The sequence below is a fragment of the Hypanus sabinus genome, chromosome 9, assembly GCF_030144855.1.
Source record: "Hypanus sabinus isolate sHypSab1 chromosome 9, sHypSab1.hap1, whole genome shotgun sequence".
Taxonomy (NCBI): domain Eukaryota; kingdom Metazoa; phylum Chordata; class Chondrichthyes; order Myliobatiformes; family Dasyatidae; genus Hypanus; species Hypanus sabinus.
In genome coordinates this window covers 224,899-251,115 of record NC_082714.1, presented here as the reverse complement: position 1 = coordinate 251,115, position 26,217 = coordinate 224,899, and the positions used below count along the sequence as shown (strand labels likewise).

The window sequence follows — 26,217 nt, the reverse complement described above, 5'->3', positions numbered from 1 at the left end:
GTCCAAAGGAACATCTTGTCAAGCCCTGGGAATTTACAGTATTCACCCTGATTTGCCTCAGGGTAGCAAACACCTCCTCCTTTGTAATCTGTTCAGGATCCATGAAGTTGATGCCACTTTGCCTCTCTGCTAGAGACCGTATCCATCTCCTGAGTAAATACAGATGCAAAGAATGCATTTAAGATCTCCCCCATTTGTTTTGACACCACACATGGTACCAGCCTACAAAGTACCCAGGACACCTTCAGGAAATGGTGTCTCAGAAAGGCAGCGTCCATTATTAAAGACCTCCAGCACCCAGGGCATGCCTTTTTCTCACAGTTATCACCAGGTAGGAGGTACAGAAGCCTGAAGGCACACACTCAGCGATTCAGGAACAGCTTCTTCCCCCTCTGCCACCCGATTTCTAAATGGACATTGAATCTTTGGAACTACCTCAGATTTTTTAATATACAGTATTTCTGTTTTTGCACATTTTTAAAAGTCTATTCAATATAAGTATACTGTAATATTATTTTTTTATCTGCTAGTTTATGTGTTGCATTGAACTGCTGCTGCTAAGTTAACAAATGCCAGTGATAATAAACCTGATTCTGATTTTGATTACCATTCTGATCTTCCAGAGGACTAATTTTGTCCCTTGCAATCCTTTTGCTCTTAACATACCTGTAGAATCCCTTATGATTCTCCTTAACCTTGCCTACTACGGCAGCCTCATGCCTTCTTTTAGCCTTCCTGATTTCTCTTTAAGTGTTCTCTTGAATTTCTTGTAATTCATAAGCTCATAATTTGTCCATACTTTCCTATACCTGCTATACGCCTCCTTTTTCGAGGCCATGGTTAGCTCCTAAAAACCAAAGTTCCCTGTACATGTTATTTTTACCTTTTATTCTGACAGGCACATACAAGCTTTGCACTCTCAAAATCTCATCTTTGAAGGCTTCCCACTTTCCAGTACACCCTTGCAGTACACCCTTTCCAAAACAGCCTGTCCAATCCACACTTGCCAGATCATTTCTGATACCATCAAAACTGGCCTTTCTCTAATTTAGAATCTCAACTTGCACAACAGACCTATCTCTTTGCATATTTACTTTGAAACTAATGGTATTGTGGTCACTGGATGCATCATGTTCTGCTACGCAAATTTTTGACACCTGCCCTGTCTCATTCCCTAATAGAAGAAACAGTATTGTACGCTCTCTCATTGAGACTTACTGATGAAGAAAACTTTCCTGAACACATTTGACAAACTCTATCCCAGCTAGTTCTTTCAGAGCATGGGATTCTCAGTCAATATGTGGAAACATAAAATGACCTACTATAACAACTTTATGTTTCTTCCAAAAATCTGTGATGTCTCTACAAATTTTTTCCTCTAAGTCCCTAGGACTGTTGGGTGGTCTATAATATAGCCCCATCAACATGGTCATACCTTTCTTATTTCTCAATTCCACCCATAACACCTCACTAGTCAAGTTCCCCAGTCTGTCCTCACATACCACTGCCATGACACTTTCCCTAACTAGTAATGCCACCCCTCCTCCTTTAATTCCTTCCACTGTTGCATCTAAAACAACAGAACCCCAGAATACTGAACTTCAAATCCTGCCCCTCTTCCAACCAAGACTCAATGGTGGCTACAACATCATAATTCCAGATGTTGATCCATACCCTGAGCTAATACTCCTTTTTCTACAATACTCATTGCATTGAAATATATGCAGCTTGGGGCAATAGTCGTACCATGCTCAACCTTTTGATTCCTCAAATTGTCTGAGGTCTTACCAATATCTGCCGCCACAACATCTTCACTAACTGTTCTGGCACTCTGGTTCCCATCCCCCTGCAAATCTAGTTTAAACTCCAGCATGCAGCATTAACAAACTTTGCCACTAGAATATTAGTCCCCTTCCAGTTCAGGTACAAACTGTCCTTTCTGTACAGGTCACACCTTCCCTGGAAGAGAGCCCAATGATCCAAAAGTCTTATGTCATCCCTCCTACACCAACTCTTTAGCCACCCATTAAACTATATAATCTTCCTAGTCTGGCTTCAGTAGCGCATGGCACACATAGCAATCCTGAGATCACAACCCTGGAGGTTCTGCCCTTTAATTTAGCACTTAACTCCCTAAATATCCTCTACAGAACCTCATCACTGGTTAACTCAATTGACAATGTGGGTCAAAGGGTGCTGTTCACCTCTGTAGTCTATGGACAAGTTGGACCAAAGAGCCTGTTTCTGTACTGCTTAACTCTATCAATGAGGTAGACTGAAGGGCCTGTTTCTGCACTTTTTAACTCAGTTAACAAGATGGGTCAAAGGATTTATTTCTGTAGTGTTTAACTGTGTTAACAAGATAGGTCGAAGGGCAAATTTCTGTAATGTATAATGGTACAAATGAAATGGGCCGAATAGCCTATTTCTGTGCTTTTGAACTTTACAGACTCAATGGATCAAAGGGATTAATGGGCTGAATGGTCTGTTTCTGTACTGTTCATCTCTATGATCAAAATGGGCCAAAGGACCTATTTCTGTACTGTCTAGCACTATGGACACAATGGGCCAAAGCAATGAGATGGGCTGAATGGGCTGTTTCTGTGATGCTTAATTCTATGGTTGAGATGAACCAAAGTGCCTGTTTCTGTTCTGTTTAATGCATGGAGACAATGAGCTGAAGAGCCTTGTGCCTTGCTGTTTAACACTGTGGGCACAAGAGGCGGAAGGGCCGGTAATATACTAATTAAGTCTATGGACAAGTTGGACCAAGTGGCCTGTTGCTGTACTATTTAACTCCACAAATGTAATGGGCCAAAGTGCCTTATTTTGTACTGTTGAATTGTATGCATGCAACAGACTGAGGACCTGTTTCTGTACTGTTTAACTCTATGGATGAGATGGGCCAAAGAAATGAGACTATTTCCGAATGGCCTATTTCTATACTGTCTGTTTCTGTGCTGGTTAACTCTATGGACGAGATAGGCCAAAGGGCCTGTTTCTGTACAGTTTTATTCGATTGATGTGATGGGCCCAATGGCACTTTACTGTTCAACTCTATGGATATGATGAGATGAAGTGCCTTTTTCTCTCATGTTGTACTGTATGGATGTGATAAGCCGAATAGCCTGTTTCTGTACTGTCTACCTCTCTGGATATGGTGGGCTGAAGAGACCAGATGGGCTAAATAACCTGTTTCTGTTCTGTATAACTCTATGGACACAGAGGCCCAGAGGGCCCATTTCTGTACTGTTTAACTCTTTGGACAAGTTGTCACATCCTTTTTGTTCTGATTTGACATTCTTCCTCAATATGATTGAAATAGTTTGTTTAAATACCTCCTCCTTTTTGACACCCTCTGTACCCACTGTCACGCAACAAAAAAATTCAGAAATACAAGGTGCAAAGGGATTTGGAAGCCCATGTGCAGGATTCTCTAAAGGTTATCTTGCAGGCTGAGTCTGTGATAAGGAAGCCAAATGCAATGTTGACGTTCATTTCAAGTGGACCAGAATATGAAAACAAGGATGTAATGTTGAAGCTTTATAAAGCACTGCTGAAGCCTCATTTGGAGTATTGTGAACAGTTTTAGAAAACATAGAAAACTTACAGCACAATACAGGCCCTTCGGTCCACAAAGTTGTGCCGAACATATCTCTACCTTACCCATAGCCCTCTATTTTTCTAAGTTCCATGTACCTATCTAAAAGTCTCTTAAAAGACCCTATCGTATCCGCCTCCACAACCGTTGCCGGCAGCCCATTCCATGCACTCACCACTCTCTGCATAAAAAACTTAACCCTGACATCTCCTCTGTACCTACTCCCAAGCACCTTAAACCTGTGCCCTCCTGTGGCAGCCTTATCAGACCTGGGAAAATGCCTCTGACTATCCACATGATCAATACCTCTCATCATTTTATACACGTCAATCAGGTCACCTCTCATCGTCGCTCCAAGGAGAAAAGGCCGAGTTCACTCAGCCTGTTTTCAGAAGGCATGCTCTTCAATCCAGAAATGCTAGTAAATTTCCTCTGCACCCTTTCTATGGTTTCCACATCCTTCCTGTAGTGAGGTGACCAGAACTGAGCAGAGTACTCCAAGTGGGGTCTGAGCAGGGTCCTATATAGCTGCAACATTTCCTCTTGGCTCCTAAATTCAATTCCTCAATCGATGAAGGCCAATACACTGTATACCTGCTTAACCACAGAGTTAACCTGTGCAGCTGCTTTGAGCGTCCTATAGACTTGGACCCCAAGATCCCTCTGATCCTCCACACTACTGAGAGTCTTACCATTAGTACTATATTCTGCCATCATATTTGACCTACCAAAATGAACCACTTCACACTTATCTGGGTTGAACTCCATCTGCCACTTCTCAGCCCAGTTTTGCATTCTATCAATGTCCCGCTGTAACCTCTGACACCCTCCACACTATCCACAACACCTCCAACCTTTGTGTCATCAGCAAACATAATAACCCTAACCCATCCCTCCACTTCCTCATCCAGGTCATTTATAAAAATCATGAACAGTAAGAGTCCCAGAACAGATCTCTAAGGCACACCACTGGTTAAACACCTCGATACAGAATATGACCCATCTGCAACCGCTGTTTGCCTTCTGTGGGCAAACCAGTTCTGGGTCCACAAAGCAATGTTCCCTTGGATTCCATGCTTCCTTACTTTCTCAATAAGCCTTGCATGGGGGACCTTATCAAATGCCTTGCTGAAATCCATATACATTACATCTACTGCTCTTCCTTCATCAACGTGTTTAGTCACATCCTCAAAAAATTCAATTAGTCTCATAAGGCACGACCTGCCATTGACAAAGCCATGCTGACTATTCCTAATCATATTATACCTCTCCAAATGTTCATAAATCCTGCCTCTCAGGATCTTTTCCATCAACTTACCAACCACTGAGGTAAGACTCACTGGTCTGTAATTTTCTGGGCTATCTCTACCCCCTTTCTTGAATAAGGGAACAACATCCGCAACCCTCCAATCCTCTGGAACCTCTCCCGTCCCCATTGATTGTTGCCAGATGCTCAGCAATCTCTTCCTTCATCTCCTACAGTAGCCTGCGGTACATCTCATCCAGTCCCGACAACTTATCCAACTTGATGCTTTCCAAAAACTCCAGAACATCCTCTTTCTTAATATCTACATGTTCTGAATACTGAAGTAAAGTATTCATTAAGTACTTCTGCTATCTCCTCCGGTTCCATGCACACTTTTCCACTGTCATGCTTGATTGGTCCTATCTCTCATGTCTTATCCTCGTGCTCTTCACATACTTGTAGAATGCCTTGGCATTTTCCTTATTCCTGCCTGCCAAAGCCTTCTCATGGCCCCTTCTGGCTCTTCTAATTTCCTTCTTAAGCTCCTTCCTGTTAGCCTTATAATCTTCTAGATCTCTAACATTGCCTAGCTCTCTGAACCTTTCATAAGTTTTCTTTTCTTCCTGATTAGATTTACTACAGCCTTTGTACACTACAGTTCCTGTACCCTGCCATAACTTCCTTGTCTCATTGGAACATACCTATGCAGAACTCCACACAAATATCCCATATAACCATATAACAATCACAGCACGGAAACAGGCCATCTCGGCCCTCCTAGTCCGTGCCGAACTCTTAATCTCACCTAGTCCCACCTACCTGCACTCAGCCCATAACCCTCCACTCCTTTCCTGTCCATATACCTATCCAATTTTACCTTAAATGACACAACTGAACTGGCCTCAACTACTTCTACCCCCTGAACATTTGCCACATTTCTTCCATACCTTTCCCTGAGCACATCTGTTCCCAATTTAAGCTTCCAAGTTCCTGTCTGATAGCCTCATAATTCCCCTTACTCCAATTAAACGCTTTTCTAACTTGTCTGTTCCTATCTCTCTCCAATGCTATCATAAAGGAGATAGAATTATGATCACTATCTCCAAAATGCTTTCCCACTGAGAGAGTTGACACCTGTCCAGGTTAATTTCCCAATGCCAAATCAAGTACAGTTCCTCCTCTTGTAGGCTTATCTACATATTGTCTCAAGAAACCTTCCTGAACACACCTAACAAACTCCATCCCATCTAAACCCCTTGCTCTAGGGAGATGCCAATTGATATTTGGGAAATTAAAATCTCCCACCATGATAACTCTGTTATTATTACACCTTTCCAAGATCTGTTTCTCTGTCTGCTTTTCAAAATCCCTGTTACTATTGAGCAGCCTTTAAAAAACACACAGTAGAGTTATTGACCCCTTCCTGTTCCTAACTTCCACCCACAGAGACTCTGTAGACAATCCTTCTATGACATCCACCTTTTCTGCAGCAGTGACACATTAGTGTTCAATAATAATCAATAGTGCCATGCCCCCACCTCTTTTGCTTCCCTCCCTGTCTTTTCTGAAACATCTAAAACCCGGCACTTGAAGTAACCATTCCTGCCCCTGAGCCAACCAAGTCTCTGTAATGGCCACCACATCATATCTCCAAGTACTGATCCACGCTCTAAGCTCATCCGCTTTGTTCACAACACTCCTTGTGTTAAAATACACACCTCAAACCGTCAGTCTGAGCGCGTCCACCTTCGCTGCCTATCACCTGCGTATCTTTAGGCACCTTATCTAAGAAAGGATGTGCTGACACTGGAAAGGGTTCAGAGGAGGTTCACAAGAATGATTCTGGGAATGAAAGGGTTACCATAAGAGGACCAATTAATGGCTTTGGGCCTGTACTCACTGGAATTCAGAAGAATGGGGGGGAGGGGAGTGGGTGAAATTTAAAATTGAAATCTACTACATGTTTAAAGGCATAGATAGAGTGGATGTGGGGAGGATCTTTCCTATGTGGGGGGAATCTAGGACCAAAGAGCATAGCCTCAGAATAGAGGGTCATCCATTTATAATGGAGATGAGGAGGAATTTATTTATCCAGAGAGTGGTGAACCTGTAGAATTCATTGCCACTGTTGGCTGTGGAGGCCAAATCATTGGGTATATTTAAGGCAGAAGTTGATAGGTTCTTGATTAGTCGGGCCATGAAGTGTTAAGGAGAAGGCAAGAGAATGAAGCTGAGCAGGAAATGGATCAGCCATAATGAAACATTAAAGCAGACTCGATGGGCCAAATAACCTATTTCTGCTCCTATATCTTATGGTGTTATAGTCATCCTCTCCTTGTCACTCATGCCCTCCAATTTAGAAAGTATCCTGGTGTACCTCCTCAGCACCTTCTCCAAAGCTTTGACATCCTTCTTGTAATGGTGTGACCAAAACTGCACACAATGCTCCAAGTGTGGCCATACTAATGCTTTGTACAGCTGCAAGGTGATTTACTGACTTTTATACTCAATGCCCCAGCTAATGAAGACAAACATAAAAGATGTCCCACCTGCACTAATTACACATTCATTGGACATCCTCCTTTTCCTCTACATGACAACAAAACTATTCCAATGATTTTGACCTTAGATTGCCTTCTATTTTATCTATGAGCTAACCCTTTCATCCATGTTACAGGATTATTGGTGTCAGTTGTCCCAGTATGGACCATAGCCTCTGGCTGTTCTTCACTCTCTCTGCAGCATCCATGAGCCTGGCACCAGGGAGGCAAAAAACTTCCTAGTAATCTTATTTGTGTCCAGGGAAATGCCTCGTTGCTTCTCTTACAATTGAATCCGCCAACACTAAATTGTCTTAATCTTTTGCCTCCCCTCCCGTGCCATGAATTTCACTGTTTCCGTTATTCACAATAGCATTTATCCCTCATAGTCACTCCCTCCCTCACACTCATTCTTTCACTGTCCCTCACACTTACTCTATAGCTCATTCTCTGTCTCTAACCCTCATTCTCATCTCTCACTGTTGTCCCTTACACACTCTCTCCCTCACAGTTACTGTCTCTCATATTCACCCTGCCCCTCACACCACATTCCCATCTCACACTCATTTTTTTTGTTCACACTTGCTATGTGAATTACTTCAAGTTCTATTTCCTATGCTATGTTCCATCTATCACAATCATTCTCTGTCTCTCTTACTCTCTTTCCTTTATCCTGCTTACTCACTTTCTCCCTTGGTGTGGTCACTCCCTCCCTCATCTGTTACACAGTCATGTCCTTTGTTCAAGCACTTCCTGAAACCCACAGATTGATTCTAATTGCTGATGAAATGATCACTGTAGCTTTGGGGCTTTTAAATGCTCTGTCTGGCTCAAGTTCAGGGGCTACTGTACATTGATTCCAAGCTGTCCAGCTGAACACCTCTTATTCTTCATTTTCACAGAGATCCCAACAGCGTCGCCAAGGTCGGTGGCAAGCAGTACTGTTGAGCCTATTGGTGAGTGGCAAGTTTCTGTTGATACCTGGCACTGGAGTTATGTGTAGGGATAGTCCTGAAAAGAGAAGAAGCTGTTTATCTGTAATGCAAATAATTGATAATGTATTGAAAAAGAAATCCTGGGTGAAGCTTGTCAGTTCTGAGTCAAACTCACTAAAATGATGTTACAATCATTTCGCAGACCAGATATCTCCATTACTAGGACATAGCTCAAATAAACATGAGCATTGCGTAATAAGTGCAATCAGCAGATAGAAAATCTGCTATTTAGTGAAAGCAAGGCTGAAAACCTTAGCATCACATCTAACCCCATTTCCTCTAATCCAGTAACAACAGTTCATCTGTAAATCTCTATTCTCAGGATTGCGGCCAATGCTACGTGATAGTGATGGTAAGAATTGGAGGAGATGGCAGTTGAATACGTGGCTGAGGAACTGGTGCAGGGCGCAGGGTTTTAGATTTTAGGATCATTGGGATCTCTTCTGGGGAAGGTGGGACCTGTACAGATTGGATGAGTTGCACCTGAACTCGAGGGGGAGCAATATCCTTGCAGGTAGGTTTGCTAGCATGGTTTGGGAGGGTTTAAACTAATTTTCAAGGGGGATGGGACCCGGAGCAATGGAGCAGTGAAAGAAGTGCATGGAGTAAAGCCAGATCTAACATATAGAGAGGCTTTGAGGAAAGAGAAGCAGGATAAACAGTGTAAAGGTAGTAAGGTAGAAGGGCTAAAGTGTGTGTACTTCAATGCAAGAAGCATCAGGAACAAAGGTGATGAACTGAGAGCTTGGATACATACATGGAATTATGATGTAGTGGCCATTACGGAGACTTGGCTGGCACCAGGACAGGTATGGATTCTCAATATTCCTGGATTTCAGTGCTTTAAAAGGGATAGAGAGGGAGGGAAAGGGGAGGAGGGGTGGCATTACCAGTCAGGGATACTACTACAGCTGCAGAAAGGGTGGGTAATGTAGCAGGACCCTCTTTTGAGTCAGTATCGGTGGAAGTCAGGAACAGGAAGGGAGCAGTTACTCTACTGGGGGTATTCTATAGGCCCCCTGGTAGCAGCAGAGATAGCGAGGAGCAGATTGGGAGGCAGATTTTGGAAAGGTGCAAAAATAACAGGGTTGTTATCATGGGTGACTTTAACTTCCCTAATATTGATTGGCTCTTGATTAGTTCCAAGGGTAAAGATGGGGCAGAGTTTGTTAAGTGTGTCCAGGATGGATTCCTGTCACAGTATGTTGACAGGACGACTAGGGGGAATGCCTAGTATTAGGTAACGAACCGGGTCAGGTCACAGATCTGTCAGTGGATGAGGATATGGGGAACAGTGATCACCACTCCCTGGCCTTTAGCATTATCATGGAAAAGGATAGAATCAGAGAGGACAGGAAAATTTTTAATTGGGGAAGGACAAATTATGAGGCTATAAAGCTAGAACTTCTGTGTGTGAATTGGAATGATGTTTTTGCAGGGAAATGTACTATGGACATGTGGTCGATGTTTAAGGATCTTTTGAGGATGTTAGGGATAAATTTGTCCTAGTGAGGAAGATAAAGAATGGTAGGATGAAGGAACCATGGGTGACAAGTGAAGTGGAAAAACTAATCAGGTGGAAGAAGGCAGCATACATGAGGTTTAGGAAGCAAGGATCAGATGGGTCTATTGAGGAATATAGGGTAGCAAGAAAGGAGCTTAAGAAGGGGCTGAAAAGAGCAAGAAGGGGGCATGAGAAGGCCTTGGTGAGTAGGGTAAAGGAAAACCCCAAGACATTCTTCAGTTATGTGAAGAACAAAAGGATGACAGGAGTAAAGGTAGGACCGATTAGAGATAAAAGTGGGAAGATGTGCCTGGAGGCTGTGGAAGTGAGCGAGGTCCTCAATGAATTCTTCTCTTTGGTATTCACCAATGAGAGGAAACTTAATGACGGTGAGGACAATATGAGTGAGGTTAATGGTCTGGAGCATGTTGATATTAAGGGAGAGGAGGTGTTGAAGTTGTTAAAATACATTAGGATGGATAAGTCCCCAGGGCCTGATGGAATATTCCCCAGACTGCTCCACGAGCCGAGGGAAGAGATTGCTGAGCCTCTGGCTAGGATCTTTATGTCCTCGTTGTCGACGGGAATGGTACCAGAGGTCTGGAGGGAGGCAAATGTTGTCCCCTTGTTCAAAAAAGATAGTAGGGGTAGTCCAGGTATTTGTAGACCAGTGAGCCTTACATCTGTAGTGGGAAAACTGTTGGAAAAGATTCTTAGTGATAGGATCTATGAGCATTTAGAGAATCATGGTCCGATCAGGGACAGTCAGCATGGCTTTGTGAAGGGTAAGTTGTGCCTAACAAGCCTGATAGAGTTCTTTGAGGAGGTGACCAGGCATATAGATGAGGGTAGTGCAGTGGATGTGATCTACATGGATTTTAGTAAGGCATTTGACAAGGTTCCACACGGTAGGCTTATTCAGAAAGTCAGAAGGCATGGGATCCAGGGAAGTTTGGCCAGATGGATTCAGAATTGGCTTGCCTGCAGAAGGTAGAGGGTTGTGGTGGAGGGAGTACATTCAGATTGGAGGGTTGTGACTAGTGGTGTCCCACAAGGATCTGTTCTGGGACCTCTACTTTTCGTGATTTTTATTAACAACCTGGATGTGGGGGTAGAAGGGTGGGTTGGCAAGTTTGCAGACGACACAAAGGTTGGTGGTGTTGTAGATAGTGTAAAGGATTGTCGAAGATTGCAGAGAGACATTGATAGGATGCAGAAGTGGGCTGAGCAGCGGCAGATGGAGTTCAACCCGGAGAAGTGTGAGGTGGTACACTTTGGAAGGACAAACTCCAAGGCAGAGTACAAAGTAAATGGCTGGATACTTGGGACTGTGGAGGAGCAGCGGGATCTGGGGGTATATGTCCATAGATCCCTGAAAGTTGCCTCACAGGTAGATAGGGTAGTTAAGAAAGCTTATGGGGTGTTAGCTTTCATAAGTCGAGGGATAGAGTTTAAGAGACACGATGTAATGATGCAGCTCTATAAAACTCTAGTTAGGTTACACTTGGAATACTGTGTCCAGTTCTGGTCGCCTCGCTATAAGAAGGATGTGGAAGCATTGGAAGGGGTACAGAGGAGATTTACCAGGATGCTGCCTGGTTTAAAGAGTGTGGATTCTGATCAGAGATTAAGGGAGCTAGGGCTTTACTCTTTGGAGAGAAGGAGGATGAGAAGAGACATGATAGAGGTGTACAAGATATTAAGAGGAATAGACAGAGTGGACAGCCAGCGCCACTTCCCCAGGGCACCACTGCTCAATACAAGAGGACATGGCTTTAAGGTAAGGGAGGGAAGTTCAAGGGGGATATTAGAGGAAGGTTTTTCACTCAGAGAGTGGTTGGTGTGTGGAATGCACTGCCTGAGTCAGTGGTGGAGGCAGATAAACTAGTGAAGTTTAAGAGACTACTAGACAGATATATGGAGGAATTTAAGATGGGGGGTTATATGTGAGGCAGGGTTTGAGGGTTGGCACAACATTGGGGACCGAAGGGCCTGTAATGTGCTGTACTATTCTATGTTCTATGTTCTAATAGTCATTAAGGCAGCCCACATATTTCTCCTGAGGCACTAGTATAATTGTTGCCTTTTTGAAGCAAGTGGGAACTTCCACCTGTAGCAGCGAGAGGTTGAAAATGTCCTTAAATACTCCCACTAGTTGGTTGGCACAGATTTACGGAGCCTTACCAGGTACTCCATCGGGACCTTCCGTTTTGCAACAGTTCACTCTCTTTAAAGACAGCCTAATGTCAGCCTCTGAGACAGATATCATAGGGTCTTCAGGGATCTTCACAGCTTTAGTTGTGTTCTCCCTTTCAAAGTGTGCATTGAAGGTGTTGAGTTCATCTAGTAGTGAAGCATCGCTGCCTTTCATACTATTGGGTTTAGCTTTGTAGGAAGTAATGTCTTGCAGACCCTGCCAAAGTTGCTGTGTATCTGATGTCGCCTCCAACCTCATTCGAAATTGTTTCTTGGCCCTTGAAATAGCCCTGTGAAAATCATACCTGGTTTTCTGGTAAAGGTCTGAGTCACCAGATTTGAATGCCACAGATCTAGCCTTCAGCAGACGACGTACCTCTTGGTTCATCCATGGCTTTTGGTTTGGGAATGTACAGTAAGTCTTTGTGGGCACACACTCATCCACACAGGTTTTAATGAAACATAGAAACAAAGAAAGCCTACAGCACAATACAGGCCCTTCGGTCCACAAAGCTGTGCCAAACATGTCCTTACCTTAGAAGTTACTTATTGTTACCCATAGCCCTCTATTTTTCTGCGCTCCATGTACCTCCCAAGGAGTCTCTTAAAAGACCCTATCATATCCACCTCCACTGCCATTTCTGGCAGCCCATTCCACGCACTCACCACTCTCTGCATAAACAACATACCCCTGACATCTGTGTCTACTTCCAAGGACCTTAAAACTGTCCCCTCTCATGCTAGCTACTTAAGCCCTGGGAAAAAGCCGCTGACTATCCACACGATCAATGCCTCTCATCACCATGTACACATCTATTAAGTCACCTCTCATCCTCTGTCGCTCCAAGGAGAAAAGGCCAAGTTCACTCAACCTATTCTCATAAGGCATGCTCTCCAATCCAGGCAACATCCTTGTAAATTTCTTCTGCACCCTTTCTATGGTTTCCACTTCCTTCCTGTAGTGAGGTGACCAGAAATGAGCACAGTACTCCAAGTAGGGACTGACTAGGGTCCTGTATAGCTGTAACATTACCTCTCAGCTCCTAAACTCAATCCCATGACTGATGAAGGCCAATACACTGTATGCCGCCTTAACCACAGAGTCAACCTACCAAAACGAACCACTTCACACTTATTTGGGTTGAACTCCATCTGCCACTTCTCGGCCTAGTTTTGCATCCTATCAATGTCCTGCTGTAACTTCTGACAGCCCTCCACACTATTCCCCACAACCCCAACCTTTGTGTCATCAGCAAATTTACTAACCCATCTCTCCACTTCCTTATCCTGGTCATTTATAAAAATCACAAAGTGCAGGGGTCCCAGAACAGATCCCTGAGGCATACCACTGATGACCAACCTCCCACTGAGAAATCTGACATGTCACCAGGTTCATTTCCCAATATCAGATCAAGTACAACCTCTCCTCTTATGTCAAGAAACCTTCCTGAACACACCTAAGAAACTCCACCCCATCTAAACCCCTCGCTCTAGGGACATGCCAATCGATATTTGGGAAATTAAAATCTCTCCCCATGACAACCCTGTTATTTTTACACCTTTCCAGAATCAGTCTTCCTATCTGCACTCCTCGATATCCTTGTTACTATTGGGTGGTCTATAAAAAACAATCAGTAGAGTTACTGACCCCTTCCTGTTCCTAACTTTCACCCACAGAGACTCTGTAGACAATCCCTCCATGACTTCCTCCTTTTCTGCAGCCATGACAGTATCTCTAATCAGCAGTGCCATGCCCCCACCTCTTTTGCCTCCCTCCCTGCCTTTCTCAAACATCTAAAGCCTGGCACTCGAAGTAACTATTCCTGCCCCTGAGCCATCCAAGTCTCTGTAATGGCCACAACATCGTAGCTCCAAGTACTGATTCATGCTCTAAGCTCGTCCACTTTGTTCTTAATACTCCTTGCAGTAAAATAGACACATATCAAACCATCAGTCTGAGCACGACCCTTCTCTATCACCTGCCCATCTTCCCTTTCACACTGTCTCCAAGCTTTCTCTATTTGTGAGCCATCCACCTCTTACTCCGTCTCTTCAGTTTGGTTCCAACCCTCCCCCCCACCCCAGCAGTTCTAGTTTTAACTCTCCCCAGTAGCCTTAGCAAACCTCCCCACCAGGATATTGGTCCCCCTGGGATTCAAGTACAACCCATCCTTTTTGTACAGGTCACACCTGCCTCAAAAGAAGCTGCAATGATCCAGAAATCTGAATCTGTTAACAGCTGCAACATACTCATCCAGGTTTAAAGATGAATCCCTGAATACAGTACAGTTCATCAACTCAAAGCAGTCCTGTAGGCACTCCTGTGCTTCCCTTGTCCATACTTTCTTGGTCCTCACTGCTGGTGCTGCAGTCTTCAGTCTCTGCCTATACTCGGAGTAGAAGTACAGCCAGGTGATCAGACTTCCCAAAGTGAGGGCGTGGAATAGCATGGTTGGCATTCTTGCTGGTGGTCTAGCAATGTCCAGTGTGTTGTTTCCTCTTGTATTGCAAGTGATCTGTTGATGGTAGTTGCTTAGTGAGTTTTTCAGACAGGCCTGGTTAAAATCTCCCAAAACAAAGGTAGGTAAAAAGGACGGCACTGTAGTGCTAGATATTCCACATCTGGTCAGCACTGATATATTTGTGCACCAAGAAGAGTTGATCATGGGGCATATTCCTCCACCTCTGCTTTAGAGAGACTCTATAGATCTATCCTGATGGTGTATAGTAAACCCATCGATCTGGATCGCTGCATCCAGTATGGAAGGGGTTAACCATGATTCCGTGAAACAAAGGACACATGCAGTCCTAATGTCCCTCTGATTCAGCACCCTGGCTCTGAGATCATCAATTTTATTCACCAGAGACTGCATGTTTGCCAGCAAGATTGTCGGTATAGGGAGTTTAAAACCCCATTTCCTTAACCGCCTCTCTACTTCCTCAAAACTACCTGCTCCTCAATGTATCTTCATATTGTCTGCAAAATTTGCAATAAAGCCATCAATTCTATCATCCAAATCATTGACATATAGCATAAAAGAACTGATCCCTCGCAGACCCCTCGTCACCAGCAGCCAAACAGAAAAGGCTGCCTTTATTCCTACTCTTTGCCTCCTGTCAATCAGCACTGCTTTATACATGCTAGGATCTTTCCTGCAATACCACGGGCTCATAGTTTGTTAAGGAGCCTCATGTGGCACTTTGTCAAAGGTCTTCTGAAAATCCAAGTACATAACGTCAACCGATTCTCCTTTGTCTATCTTGCTTCTTATTTCTCCAAAGAATTCCAATCAATTTGTCAGGCAAGATTTTCCTTTGAGGAAACTATGCTGACTATGGCCTAATTTGTCATGTGCCTCCAAGTACCACAAACCCTCATCTTTAACAATCGACTCCAGCCTCTTCCCAGCCACTGAGATCAGACTATCTGGCCTATAGTTTACTTTCTTCTTCCTCTCTCCATTCTTGAAGATTGGAGTGATATTTCCAATTTTCCAATCTTCTGGAACTATTTCAGAATCTAGTGACTCTTGAAAGATCAATTCTAATGCCTCCACAGTCTCTTCAGCCACCTCTTTCAGAACCCTGGGGTGTACACCGTTTGGTCCAGGTGACTGATCTACCTTCAGATCTTTCAGTTTCCTAAGAACCTTCTCTCTTGTAATGATATCATCATACATTTAATTACCTCTGACCCACCTGGAACTTCTGCCATACTGCTAATGTCTTCCAAAGTGAAGACTGATGCAAAATACTTTATCTCTCTATCCCTCTATGACATCTCTTTCCCTTTATGACATAACTGTCTCTCTATGTCATCTCTGTGTCTGTCTCTCTCTTTGACATCCACATTTCTTGATGACAACATAATCAAGGACCTCTCCCATCCCTATCATCCACTCTTCTCCTCTCTGCAAGAGATACAAAACCTGGAAGCACGTACCACCAGAGTAAAGGATAACTTCTGCCCTACAGTTGCAAGATTCTTTTACAGAGCTCTTACATGCTAAAACTGAACTCTATCTCTCAGATCTATAACATTGTGATTCTTGCACTTTTTTGGTCTCCCTGCACTTTCTCTGTAGGTGTAACAGTATATTCTTCAATTTATTTTTACTACCACAGTGTATTTATGTATGGCATGATCTGAATGAGTCTAACAAACAAAAGCTTTTCACTGCATCTCAGTACATGTGACAATAATAAACCAATACTCCCTTTTCCAGACAAGAAGGTAATATTGTCATTTCTACAGACACCCATAGATTCTTAATGATTGTGGCAAATATCACTATTTCTATTGTAACCTCTCTCAGCAGAATAGGCAGGAGGTAGATACAAAGCTACAGAAGGAGAGGGGGAAAGAGAGAGAGGGTGGGAAGGAGAGAGAGGGGAAAGAAAGAGAGAAAAATAAGCTCTAAAGAAAGAGGAAACAGAATTTGTGGAGAAGAAAAGAGATTTGTGAGCCTGAGTGTAAGATACTTCAGAAGCTTATATGCAGGTAATAGACACAGTGGGAAAGCTGATGAAATTTCATATTTAAGGTAGAAGTGTAGAATAAGGAGAACAAGAGGTGATACTTCATTTGTCCACAGCCTATCTGGGTTATTGTGTTCAGTTGTGGGCAATGTATCCAAAGGATGAGGCGCTCCTCCTCCTGATTGTACCACAAGACCTTCTCAAGACCTCAAATCCTCAAGACCTTTTACATGGACACAATTGAGAGCGTCCTGAGTGGCTGTATCACTGCCTGGTATGGGAACAGTACCAACCTTGATCGCAAAGCACAGCAGAGAGTATTGTTAACAGCCTGGCTCATCCATGGATGTGAGCTTCCCTCCATTGAGGACGTTTACAGAGGCAGGTGCAGAAAGGAGGTCTGGAAGATCACCAGTCACCCCAACCATAAACTGTCTCAGGAGCTTCCACTTGGCAAATGGTACCGCAAGATTAAAGCAAGGATCAACAGGCTACAGGACAACTTCTTTCTACAACCCATTAGATTTATAAATTCACATGTCTGTACGTTGCAACGGAGTCTTAACAGATAGATTTTTACTCTCTCATGTTGTAAGACAGATATAAAATTTAAATAAATTCAATTCAATTCAATTCAGTACACACAAGAAGGTTTGGGTTTCGAAGGAGATTGTGGGGATTTTGCTTATATTCCCATGAGTACAGAAGACCAAGGAATGATGTGGTAGGAATGTTGGGAATGTCAGGATTTGATGAGATAGTGAAGGAGATGCTATCCTCCCAGTGGAAAATTCAAATAAAATATGTTAAAACTAGAATGACTGTAGGAGGAAAACCAAAAGCCTCTTCTGCAAAAGACTGGGCATGGTGCAACAACCCAATTAAACAGAGTTTAATTAGTCTGGTATATCAAGAGCCAAGGAGGTGTTGATCATCTTAATGGCAGAAGAGGCTCCAGGAGGTCAGTGAGGAGTTAAGGCAGGGGTATGAGGCTGAGATGTTGTTACTGTTAAAGGCAGAAGAGGCTCCAGGAGGTCAGTGAGGAGTTAAGGCAGGGGTATGAGGCTGAGATGTTGTTACTGTTAAAGACAGAAGAGGCTTCAGGAGGTTGGCAGATTCCCTCATCTCCAGTGGAACATGTGAGGAGGTGATGGTAGACATACTATTGAAAACAAAAACACATTAAAAATAGCAGATGCCAATCCTATTCAGTGGGGACCATGAGGAAGAAGAAGAAAGCTTTTAAAACATTCAAAGGTTTGGTAGACAGGAGAACTCAGCCAATTACAGAGACAGGAAAAATGGATGAAAACATCAAAAAAGAGCCAAAATACACATTGAATGTAAGGTTCCTGACAACGTGCCAGAGAATTGGTTTGGAAAAGGAGAAAATGGTGTTTAAGATGAATATACTCCATAAATATTTTAGTAAAAACAAAAGGAAAAATAGACTTCAATAACAACTGTTAGATAAGACCATAAGACATAGGAGCAGAATTAGGGCATTCAACCCATTGAGTTTGCTCCACCGTGGCTGATCCAGGATCCCACTCAACTCCAGACACCTTCCTTCTCTCTATATCCTTTCATGCCCTGACTGATCGGGAAGCTATTATCTTCTGCCTTAATTATACCCACAGACTTGGCCTCCACTGCAGTTTGTGGCAGAGCTTTCCACAGATTCACACTCACTTGCTAAAAAAATTCTTCCTTATCTCTGTTCTAAAATGTTGCCCCTCAATTTTGAGATTGTGCCCCCTAGTTCTTGATACTCCCCACCACAGGAAACCTCCTCTCCACATCCACCCTATCTAGTCCTTTCAACATTCGATAGGTTTCAATGAGATCCCCCACATTCTTCTAAATTCCAGTAAGTACAGGCCAAAGCTGCCAAATGCTGCTCATATACTAAACCCTTCATTCTCAGAATCATCTTTGTGAACCTCCTCTGGACTCTCTCCAATGACAACACATCCTTTCTGAGATATGGAGCCCAAAACCATTGACAATACTTTAAGTGCAGCCTGACTAGTGTCTTAAAAAGACTCAGCATTATCTCCTTGCTTTTATATTCCATTCCCCTTGAAATAAATGGCAACATTGCATTTGACTTCTTTACCACAGACTCAACCTGTAAAGTAACCTACTGAGAGTCTTGCACAAGAACTCCTAAGTCCCTCTGCACCTCTGATGTTTGAACCTTCTCCCCATTTAGATAATAGTCTGCACTATTGTTCCTTTTACCAAAATACATTATCATACATTTCCCAACACTGAGTTCGATCTGCCAATTTTTTGCCCATTCTTCCAATTTGTCAAGTCCTGCTGCAATCGTATTGCTTCTTCAGCACTACCTACCCCTCCACCTATCTTTGTATCATCCGCAAACTTTGCCACAAAGCCATCAATTCCATTGTCTAAATCACTGATATACCATGTGAAAAGTAGCAGACTCAATACTGACACCCAAGGAACACCACCAGTCACTGGCAGCCAACCAGAAAAGGTCCTCTTTATTCCTACTCACTACCTCCTGCCTGTCAGCCATTCCATATCCATGCCAGTATATTTCCTGTAACACTATACACTTTTATCTTGTTAAACAGCCTCATGTGTGGCACCTTATCAAACGCCTTCTGAAAATCCAGGTAAATGACATCCACTGCCTTCCTTTGTTCACCCTGCTTGTTACTTCCTCAAAGAACTCTAACAGATTTAGAACCATTGAACCATAGAACACTACGGCACAGAACAGGCCCTTCAGCCTTCCATGTTGTGCCGACCCATATAATCCTTTAAAAAAAAGTATTAAATCCACACTACCCCATAACCCTCTGTTTTTCTTTCATCCATGTGCCTGTCCAAGAGGCTCTTAAATACCCCTAATGTTTTAGCCTCCACCACCATCCCTGGCAAGTCATTCCAGGCACTCACAACCCTCTGTGTAAAAACTTACCCCTGATATCTCCCCTAAAGTTCCCTCCCTTAATTTTGTACCTGTGCCCTCTGGTGTTTGCTATTGGTGCCCTGGGAAACAGGTACTGACTATCCACCCTATCTATGCCTCTCATAATCTTGTAGACCTCTATCAAGTCCCCTCTCATTCTTCTACGCTCCAAAGAGAAAAGTCCCAGCTCTGCTAATCTTGCTTCATATGACTTGTTCTCCAATCCAGACAACATCCTGGTAAATCTCCTCTGCATCCTCTCCATAGCGTCCACATCCTCCCTATAATGAGGTGACCAGAGTTGAACACAATATTCTAAGTGCAGTCTCACCAGAGATTTGTAGAGTTTGTAAGGCAAGATTTCCCTTGACAGAGACCATGCTGACTCTGACTTTTTTTTTATCATTAATCTCCAAGTACACTGAAACCTCATTGTTAATAAAAGATTCCAACACTTTTCCAAACACTGAGGTTAGTCTAACTGGCCTATAATTTCCTCTCTTTTGTCTTCCTCCTTTCTTAAAGAGTGGAATGACATTTACAATCTTCCAGTCCTCCGGAACCATGCCTGAATCAAGTGATTCTTGAAAGTTCACGGCCAATGCATCCGTTCTCTCTTCAGCAACCTCTCTCAGGACTCCAGAATATAGTTCATCTGGCCCAGGTGACTTATCCACCTTAAGACCTTTGAGTTTGCCTGTAACTTTTTCCTTTGTAATAGCAATGGAGCAATGGCACTCACTCCTGCTCCCTGACACTCACAGACCTCTGGCATACTGCCAGCATCTCCCACAGTAAAGACAGGTGCAAAGTACCCATTAGGTTCATCTGCCAGTTCTTTGTCCCCCATTAAAATCGCAGCAAGAGGCGGTGAGGAAAGGGGTAAAAGAAGCTCGGGGAGAAGCTGTTTTTTTTAACTGATCACGGCAAAGAGGCTAGACTGCGCAGGCACGTGACGTAGCGCAGCAAAGGTTTAAAAAGAAAGACCGCCATATACAGCGGCCATCGTCGGAGTGGACTGAGGCAGAGTGGGTCGGCTTTGGCTCAAGCAGGCTTCAGCGAGAATAGGCAGAGGTGAGGTTTGAACGGGGCACAACTGTGCAAGTGCATGAAAGTCAGCCCGTGAGGCAGCGGGATAATTTAAATAGCGAGCAGAGGCTAAGTACGAACTTCACTCCAGGTGAGGTAAGGCTGGGTAGGCTCTTTTAATTAATCTAATTAGCTGAGGAATAGGAATGGAGACAGCAGTTAGGGCAGTTGAGTGCTCCGTTTGCAGTATGTGGGAAGTCAGGGCGAGCACAATTGTCCCTGATGACTACACCTGCAAAAGGTGCATCTAGCTGCAGCTCCTGACAAACCGTGTTAGGGAACTGGAGCTGGAGCTGCATGAACTGGATCATTCGGGAGGCAGAGGCAGAAATAAACAGGAGTTACAGGGAGATAGTCACCCCTAAGAGTCAGGAGACAGGTAGTTGGGTGACTGTCAGGAGAGGGAAGGGGAATAGACAGAATGAGCAGAGCACCCCTGTGGCCATTCCCATCAACAATAAGTATACTGTTTTGGATATTGTTGGTGGGGACGACCTACCAGGGACAAGTTGCAGTGGTTGTGTCTCTGGCACCGAGACTGGACCCTCAGCTCAGAAGGGAAGGAGGGAAAAGAGGAGAGCAGTAGTGATAGGGGATTCAATAGTTAGGGGGACAGATAGGAGGTTCTGTGGAAGAGATCGAGAATCCCAGATGGTCTGTTGCCTCCCTGGTGCCAGGGTCCGTGATATCTCGGATCGAGTTCTCAATATCCTCAAGAGGGAGGGTGAGCAGCCGGATGTCATGGTCCATGTAGGGACCAGTGACATGGGTAGGAAGAGTGAGGAGGTCCTGAAAGGTGAGTTTAGGGAACTAGGTGCCAAGTTAAAGGACAGGACCCCCAGGATAGCAATCTCAGGATTGCTACCAGTGCCACTTACAGGTGGGTTTAGAAATAGTAAGATAGTGCAGATCAACACATGGCTGAAGACACGGTGCAGGAGGGAAGGCTTCAGATTTATAGGTAATTGGGCAGTTTTCCAGGGAAAGTGGGACCTGTTCCGGCAGGACAATTTACATCTGAACTGGAGGGGGACAAATATTCTTGCAGGTAGGTTTGCTAGAGAGGCTCCAGTGGTTTTAAACTAGATATGAAGGGGATGGGAACCAGAATGTAGGAAACAATGTATGGGAGAAGGAAGAAAAAGTAGACAGTAAAGTTCTTTGTACTGTTAGAGATAAACAGAGAGGAAGAGGTGGAGAATTTCATAACTGCATTTATTTTAATGCTAGAAGCATTGTAAGAAAGGTGGATGAGCTTAGATACCTGGAAATATGATGTTGTAGCTATTAGTGAAATAAATATTCCTGGATTTCGTTGCTTCAGGTGGGATAGAATCGGAGGGACAAGAGGGGGAGGTGTTGCGTTGCTTCTCAGAGAAAATATTACAGCAGTGCTCTGGCAGGATAGATTAGAGGGCTTGTCTAGGGAGACTATTTGGGTGGAATTGAGGAATGTGAAAGGTGTAGTAACACTTATAGGGGTGAATTATAGACCACCTAATGGGGAGCGAGAATTGGAGGAGCAAATTTGCAAGGAGATAGCAGATATTTGTAGTAAGCACAGGGTTGTGATTGCGGGAGATATTAATTTTCCACACATAGACTGGAAAGCCCATACTGTAAAAGGGATGGATGGTTTGGAGTTTGTAAAATGTGTGCAGGATAGTTTTTTGCAGCAATACATAGAGGTACCAACTAGAGAAGGGGCAGTGTTGGATCTCCTGTTAGGAAATGAAATAGGTCAGGTGACAGAGGTATGTGTTGGGGAGCACGTCGGGTCCAGTGATCACAATGCCATTAGTTTCAATATAGTTATGGAGAAAAATAGGACTGGACCCAGGATTAAGGTTTTTGATTGGAGAAAGGCTAACTCTGAGGCGATGTGAAAGGACTTAGAAGGAGTGGTTTGGACAATTTGTTTTATGGGAAGGATGTAATAGAGAAATGGCAGTTATTTAAAGGTGAAATTTTGAGGGTACAGTATCTTTATGTTCCTGTTAGGTTGAAAGGAAAGGTTAAAAGTTTGAAAGACCCATGGTTTTCAAGGGATATTGGAAACTTGGTTAGGAAAAAGAGAGATATCTACAATAAATATAGGCAGCATGTAAATGAGGTGCTCGAGGAATATAAAGAATGTAAGAAGAATCTTAAGAAAGAAGTTAGAAAAGCTAAAAGAAGGTATGAGGTTGCATTGGCAAGTACAATGAAAATAAATCCAAAGGGTTTCTACAGTTATATTAATTGCAAAAGGATAGTGAGGGACAAAATTGGTCCCTTAGACAATCAGAGTGGACAGCTATGTGTGGAGCCAAAAGAGATGGGGGAGATTTTGAACAATTCCTTTTCTTTGGTATTCACTAAGGAGAAGGATATTGAATTGTGTAAGGTAAGGGAAACAAGTAGGGAAGTTATGGAAATTATGATGATTAAAGAGGAGCAGGTACTGGTGCTTTTAAGGAATTTAAAAGTGGATAAATCTCCGGGTCCTGACAGGATATTTCCTAGGACCTTGAGGGAGGTTAGTGTAGAAATAGCAGGGGCTCTGACAGAAATATTTCAAATGTCATTAGAAACGGGGATGGTGCCAGAGGATTGGCGTGTTGCTCATGTGGTTCCATTGTTTAAAAAGGGTTCTAAGAGTAAACCTAGCAATTATAGGCCTGTCAGTTTGACATCAGTGGTGGGTAAATTAATGGAAAGTATCCTTAGAGGTATATATACTTATCTGGATAGACAGGGTCTGATTAGGAACAGTCAACATAGATTTGTGCGTGGAAGATCATGTTTGACAAATCTTATTGAATTTTTTGAAGAGGTTACAAGGAAAGTTGGCGAGGGTAAAGCAGTGGATGTTGTCTATATGGACTTCAGTAAGGCTTTTGACAAGGTTCCACACAGAAGGTTAGTTAGGAAGGTTCAATCGTTAGGAATTAATATTGAAGTAGTAAAATGGTTTCAACAGTGGCTGGATGGGAGATGCCAGAGAGTAGTGGTATGGTAAAGCTTTTGATATGTTGGCCTTAATCAGAGCATTGAGTATAGGAGTTGGGATGTAATGTTAAAATTGTACAAGGCATTGTTAAGGCCGAATTTGGAGTATTCTGTACAGTTCTGGTCACCGAATTATAAGAAAGATGTCAACAAAATAGAGAGAGTACAGAGAAGATTTACTAGAATGTTACCTGGGTTTCAGCACCTAAGTTACAGGGAAAGATTGAACAAGTTAGGTCTTTATTCTTTGGAGCGTAGAAGGTTGAGGGGGGACTTGATAGAGGTATTTAAAATTATGAGGGGGATAGATAGAGTTGATGTGGATAGGCTTTTTCCATTGAGAGTAGTGAAGATTCAAACAAGAGACCATGAGTTGAGCCTTGGGGGCAAAAGTTTAAGGGTAACACGAGGGGTAATTTCTTTACTCAGAGAGTGATAGCTGTGTGGAATGAGCTTCCAGTAGAAGTGGTAGAGGCAGGTTCGGTATTGTCATTTAAAGCAAAATTGGATAGGTATATGGACAGGAAAGGAATGGAGGGTTATGTGCTGAGTGCGGGTCAGTGGGATTAGGTGAGAGTAAGCATTCGGCACGGACTAGAAGGGCCGAGATGGCCTGTTTCCGTGCTGTAATTGTTATATGGTTATATGGTTATTACTACCTCACCAGTATCAATTTCCAGTGGTCCAATGTCAACTCTCTCCTCCCTTTTACTCTTTAAAAACTGAAAAAAACTTTCAGTATCCTGCTCTATACTATTGGTTAGTCTGCCCTCATATTTCATCTTTTTCCTTCTTACAGCTTTTATTTTGTTGCCTTTTGTTGGATTTTAAAAGCTTCTCAATCATGTTGAATCCTTGTGGGTTGAGTTAAGAAACTGCAAGGGTAAAAGGACCCTGATGGCAATTACATACAGACCTCCCAACAGTAGCTGAAATGTGGACCATAGATTACAACAGGAAATAGAAAAGGTGTGTGAAAAGGGCAATGTTATGATAGCCATGAAAGATTTTAACCTACAGGTGGTAATAAATTTCAAGAGAGTGGGTTTGTTGAATGCCTATGAGATAGCTTTTCAGAGCAGTTCAATAAGTACATTTAATGTCAGAGAAATGAATACAATGTACATCCTGAAATTCTTTTTCTTCCCAAACATCCACAAAAACAGAGGAATGCCTCAAAGAATGAATGACAGTTAAACTTTAGCACCCCTAATCCCCCTCAGCTCCCCCTCCGACACACAAGCATCAGCAAGGCAACGACCTCCCCCCACCAGCAAAAAAAAATCAACACCCTCCACCGACCACTCAGGAGTGCAGCAAAGCATCAATAAAGACGCAGATTTGCAGTACCCCAAAGACTACTCCTTCACCCAGGATTCGACATATCACAGGCTCGCTCTCTCTCCCTGATAAGGAAAAAGAGGTGTCCCTGTTTCACAGCGAGAACGGAGACATAACAAACAACTGCTGATTTATGACTTTAAAAGTCTGTTGCGTTGCTTTTTCCAAGCTTGCACCCAGAGAGTCAGCCCCAGAAAGGTTCAGGTCTCTGGACACACAACCGGCAGCTAACCCACTGCTCCTGATGTTCCATATTCTCCCGCGACACCTCAGTCAGGGATACAGGCCTTAAATCAACCTGTCTCCAGAGCCATAAAAATCTGGCACCCTGAAGGTGTGCTCGTCTTCCAGGCCTCATCCTTGGGAAATCAAAAAGCAGCCAGTCATGAGGCCCTGAGAGTGGGTCCCATTCCCGCAAATAACCAAAGTCAGAATGTAACTCCAGGTTAGGGTCTTCAAAAGAACCTTGAAAAGGCAGAAAAGAGATATTTAAAGATAGAAAGAGAGCTGTTTCTGATGATGCGATCAAAGGAGTTGTTGTTTAGCGCCAGTTTGTCAGTGAACTTACTAGGGGATCAGCTATACTGGATTGGGTGTAATGTAATGAACCAGAGGTGATTGGAGTGCTTAAGGGAAAACAACCCTTAGGAGCCACTCATCGCAATATGATAGAGTTCAACTTGAAATTTGATAGGCAGATAGTAAAGTCTGAAGTAGCAGTATTTCAGTGGAGTAAAAGAAATTACAGCGGTATGAGAGAGGAGTTGGCCAGAGTAACTTGGAAGGAGATGATAAAAGGGATGACAGCAGAGCAGCAATGGCGTGAGTTTCTGGGGGAAATAAGGAAGATGCAGGATAGATGTATTACAAAAAATGAAATACTCAAATGACAAAATAGTACAACTGGCTGACAAGAGATGTCAAAGCTAATGTAAAAGCAAAAGTGAGGGCATACAACAAAACCAAAATTAGTGGTGAGACAGAGGATTAGGAATAATTTGACTCTAGCATGGTGCTAGAGAACTGGAAGATTGCAAATGTCACTCCGCTCTTTAAGAAAGGAGGAAGGCAGCCAAAAGGAAATTATAGACCAATTAGTCTGACCTCAGTGGTTGGGAAGCTGTTGCAGTTAATTGTTAAGGATGAGGTGATGGAGTACTTGGTGACACAGGACAATATAGGACAAAGTCAGCATTGTTTTTTTAAGGGAAAATCATGCCTGACAAATCTGTTGGAATTCTTTGAGGAGATTACAAGTAGGATAGATAAAGGAGATGCAGTGAATGTT

The 26,217-nt window shown here is 43.2% G+C and overlaps 1 protein-coding gene across 1 annotated transcript in view; it reads left to right on the top strand.

The window, feature by feature from the left end:
* LOC132398991 (netrin-3-like) overlaps window positions 1-26,217 on the top strand; it is a 469,273-nt gene that overhangs the window by 369,969 nt on the left and 73,087 nt on the right. Inside the window, exon 5 of the mRNA XM_059978829.1 lies at window positions 8,290-8,343. Within this exon, the coding sequence (XP_059834812.1) occupies window positions 8,290-8,343 (54 nt within the window). The remainder of the gene's footprint in view (window positions 1-8,289; window positions 8,344-26,217) is intronic.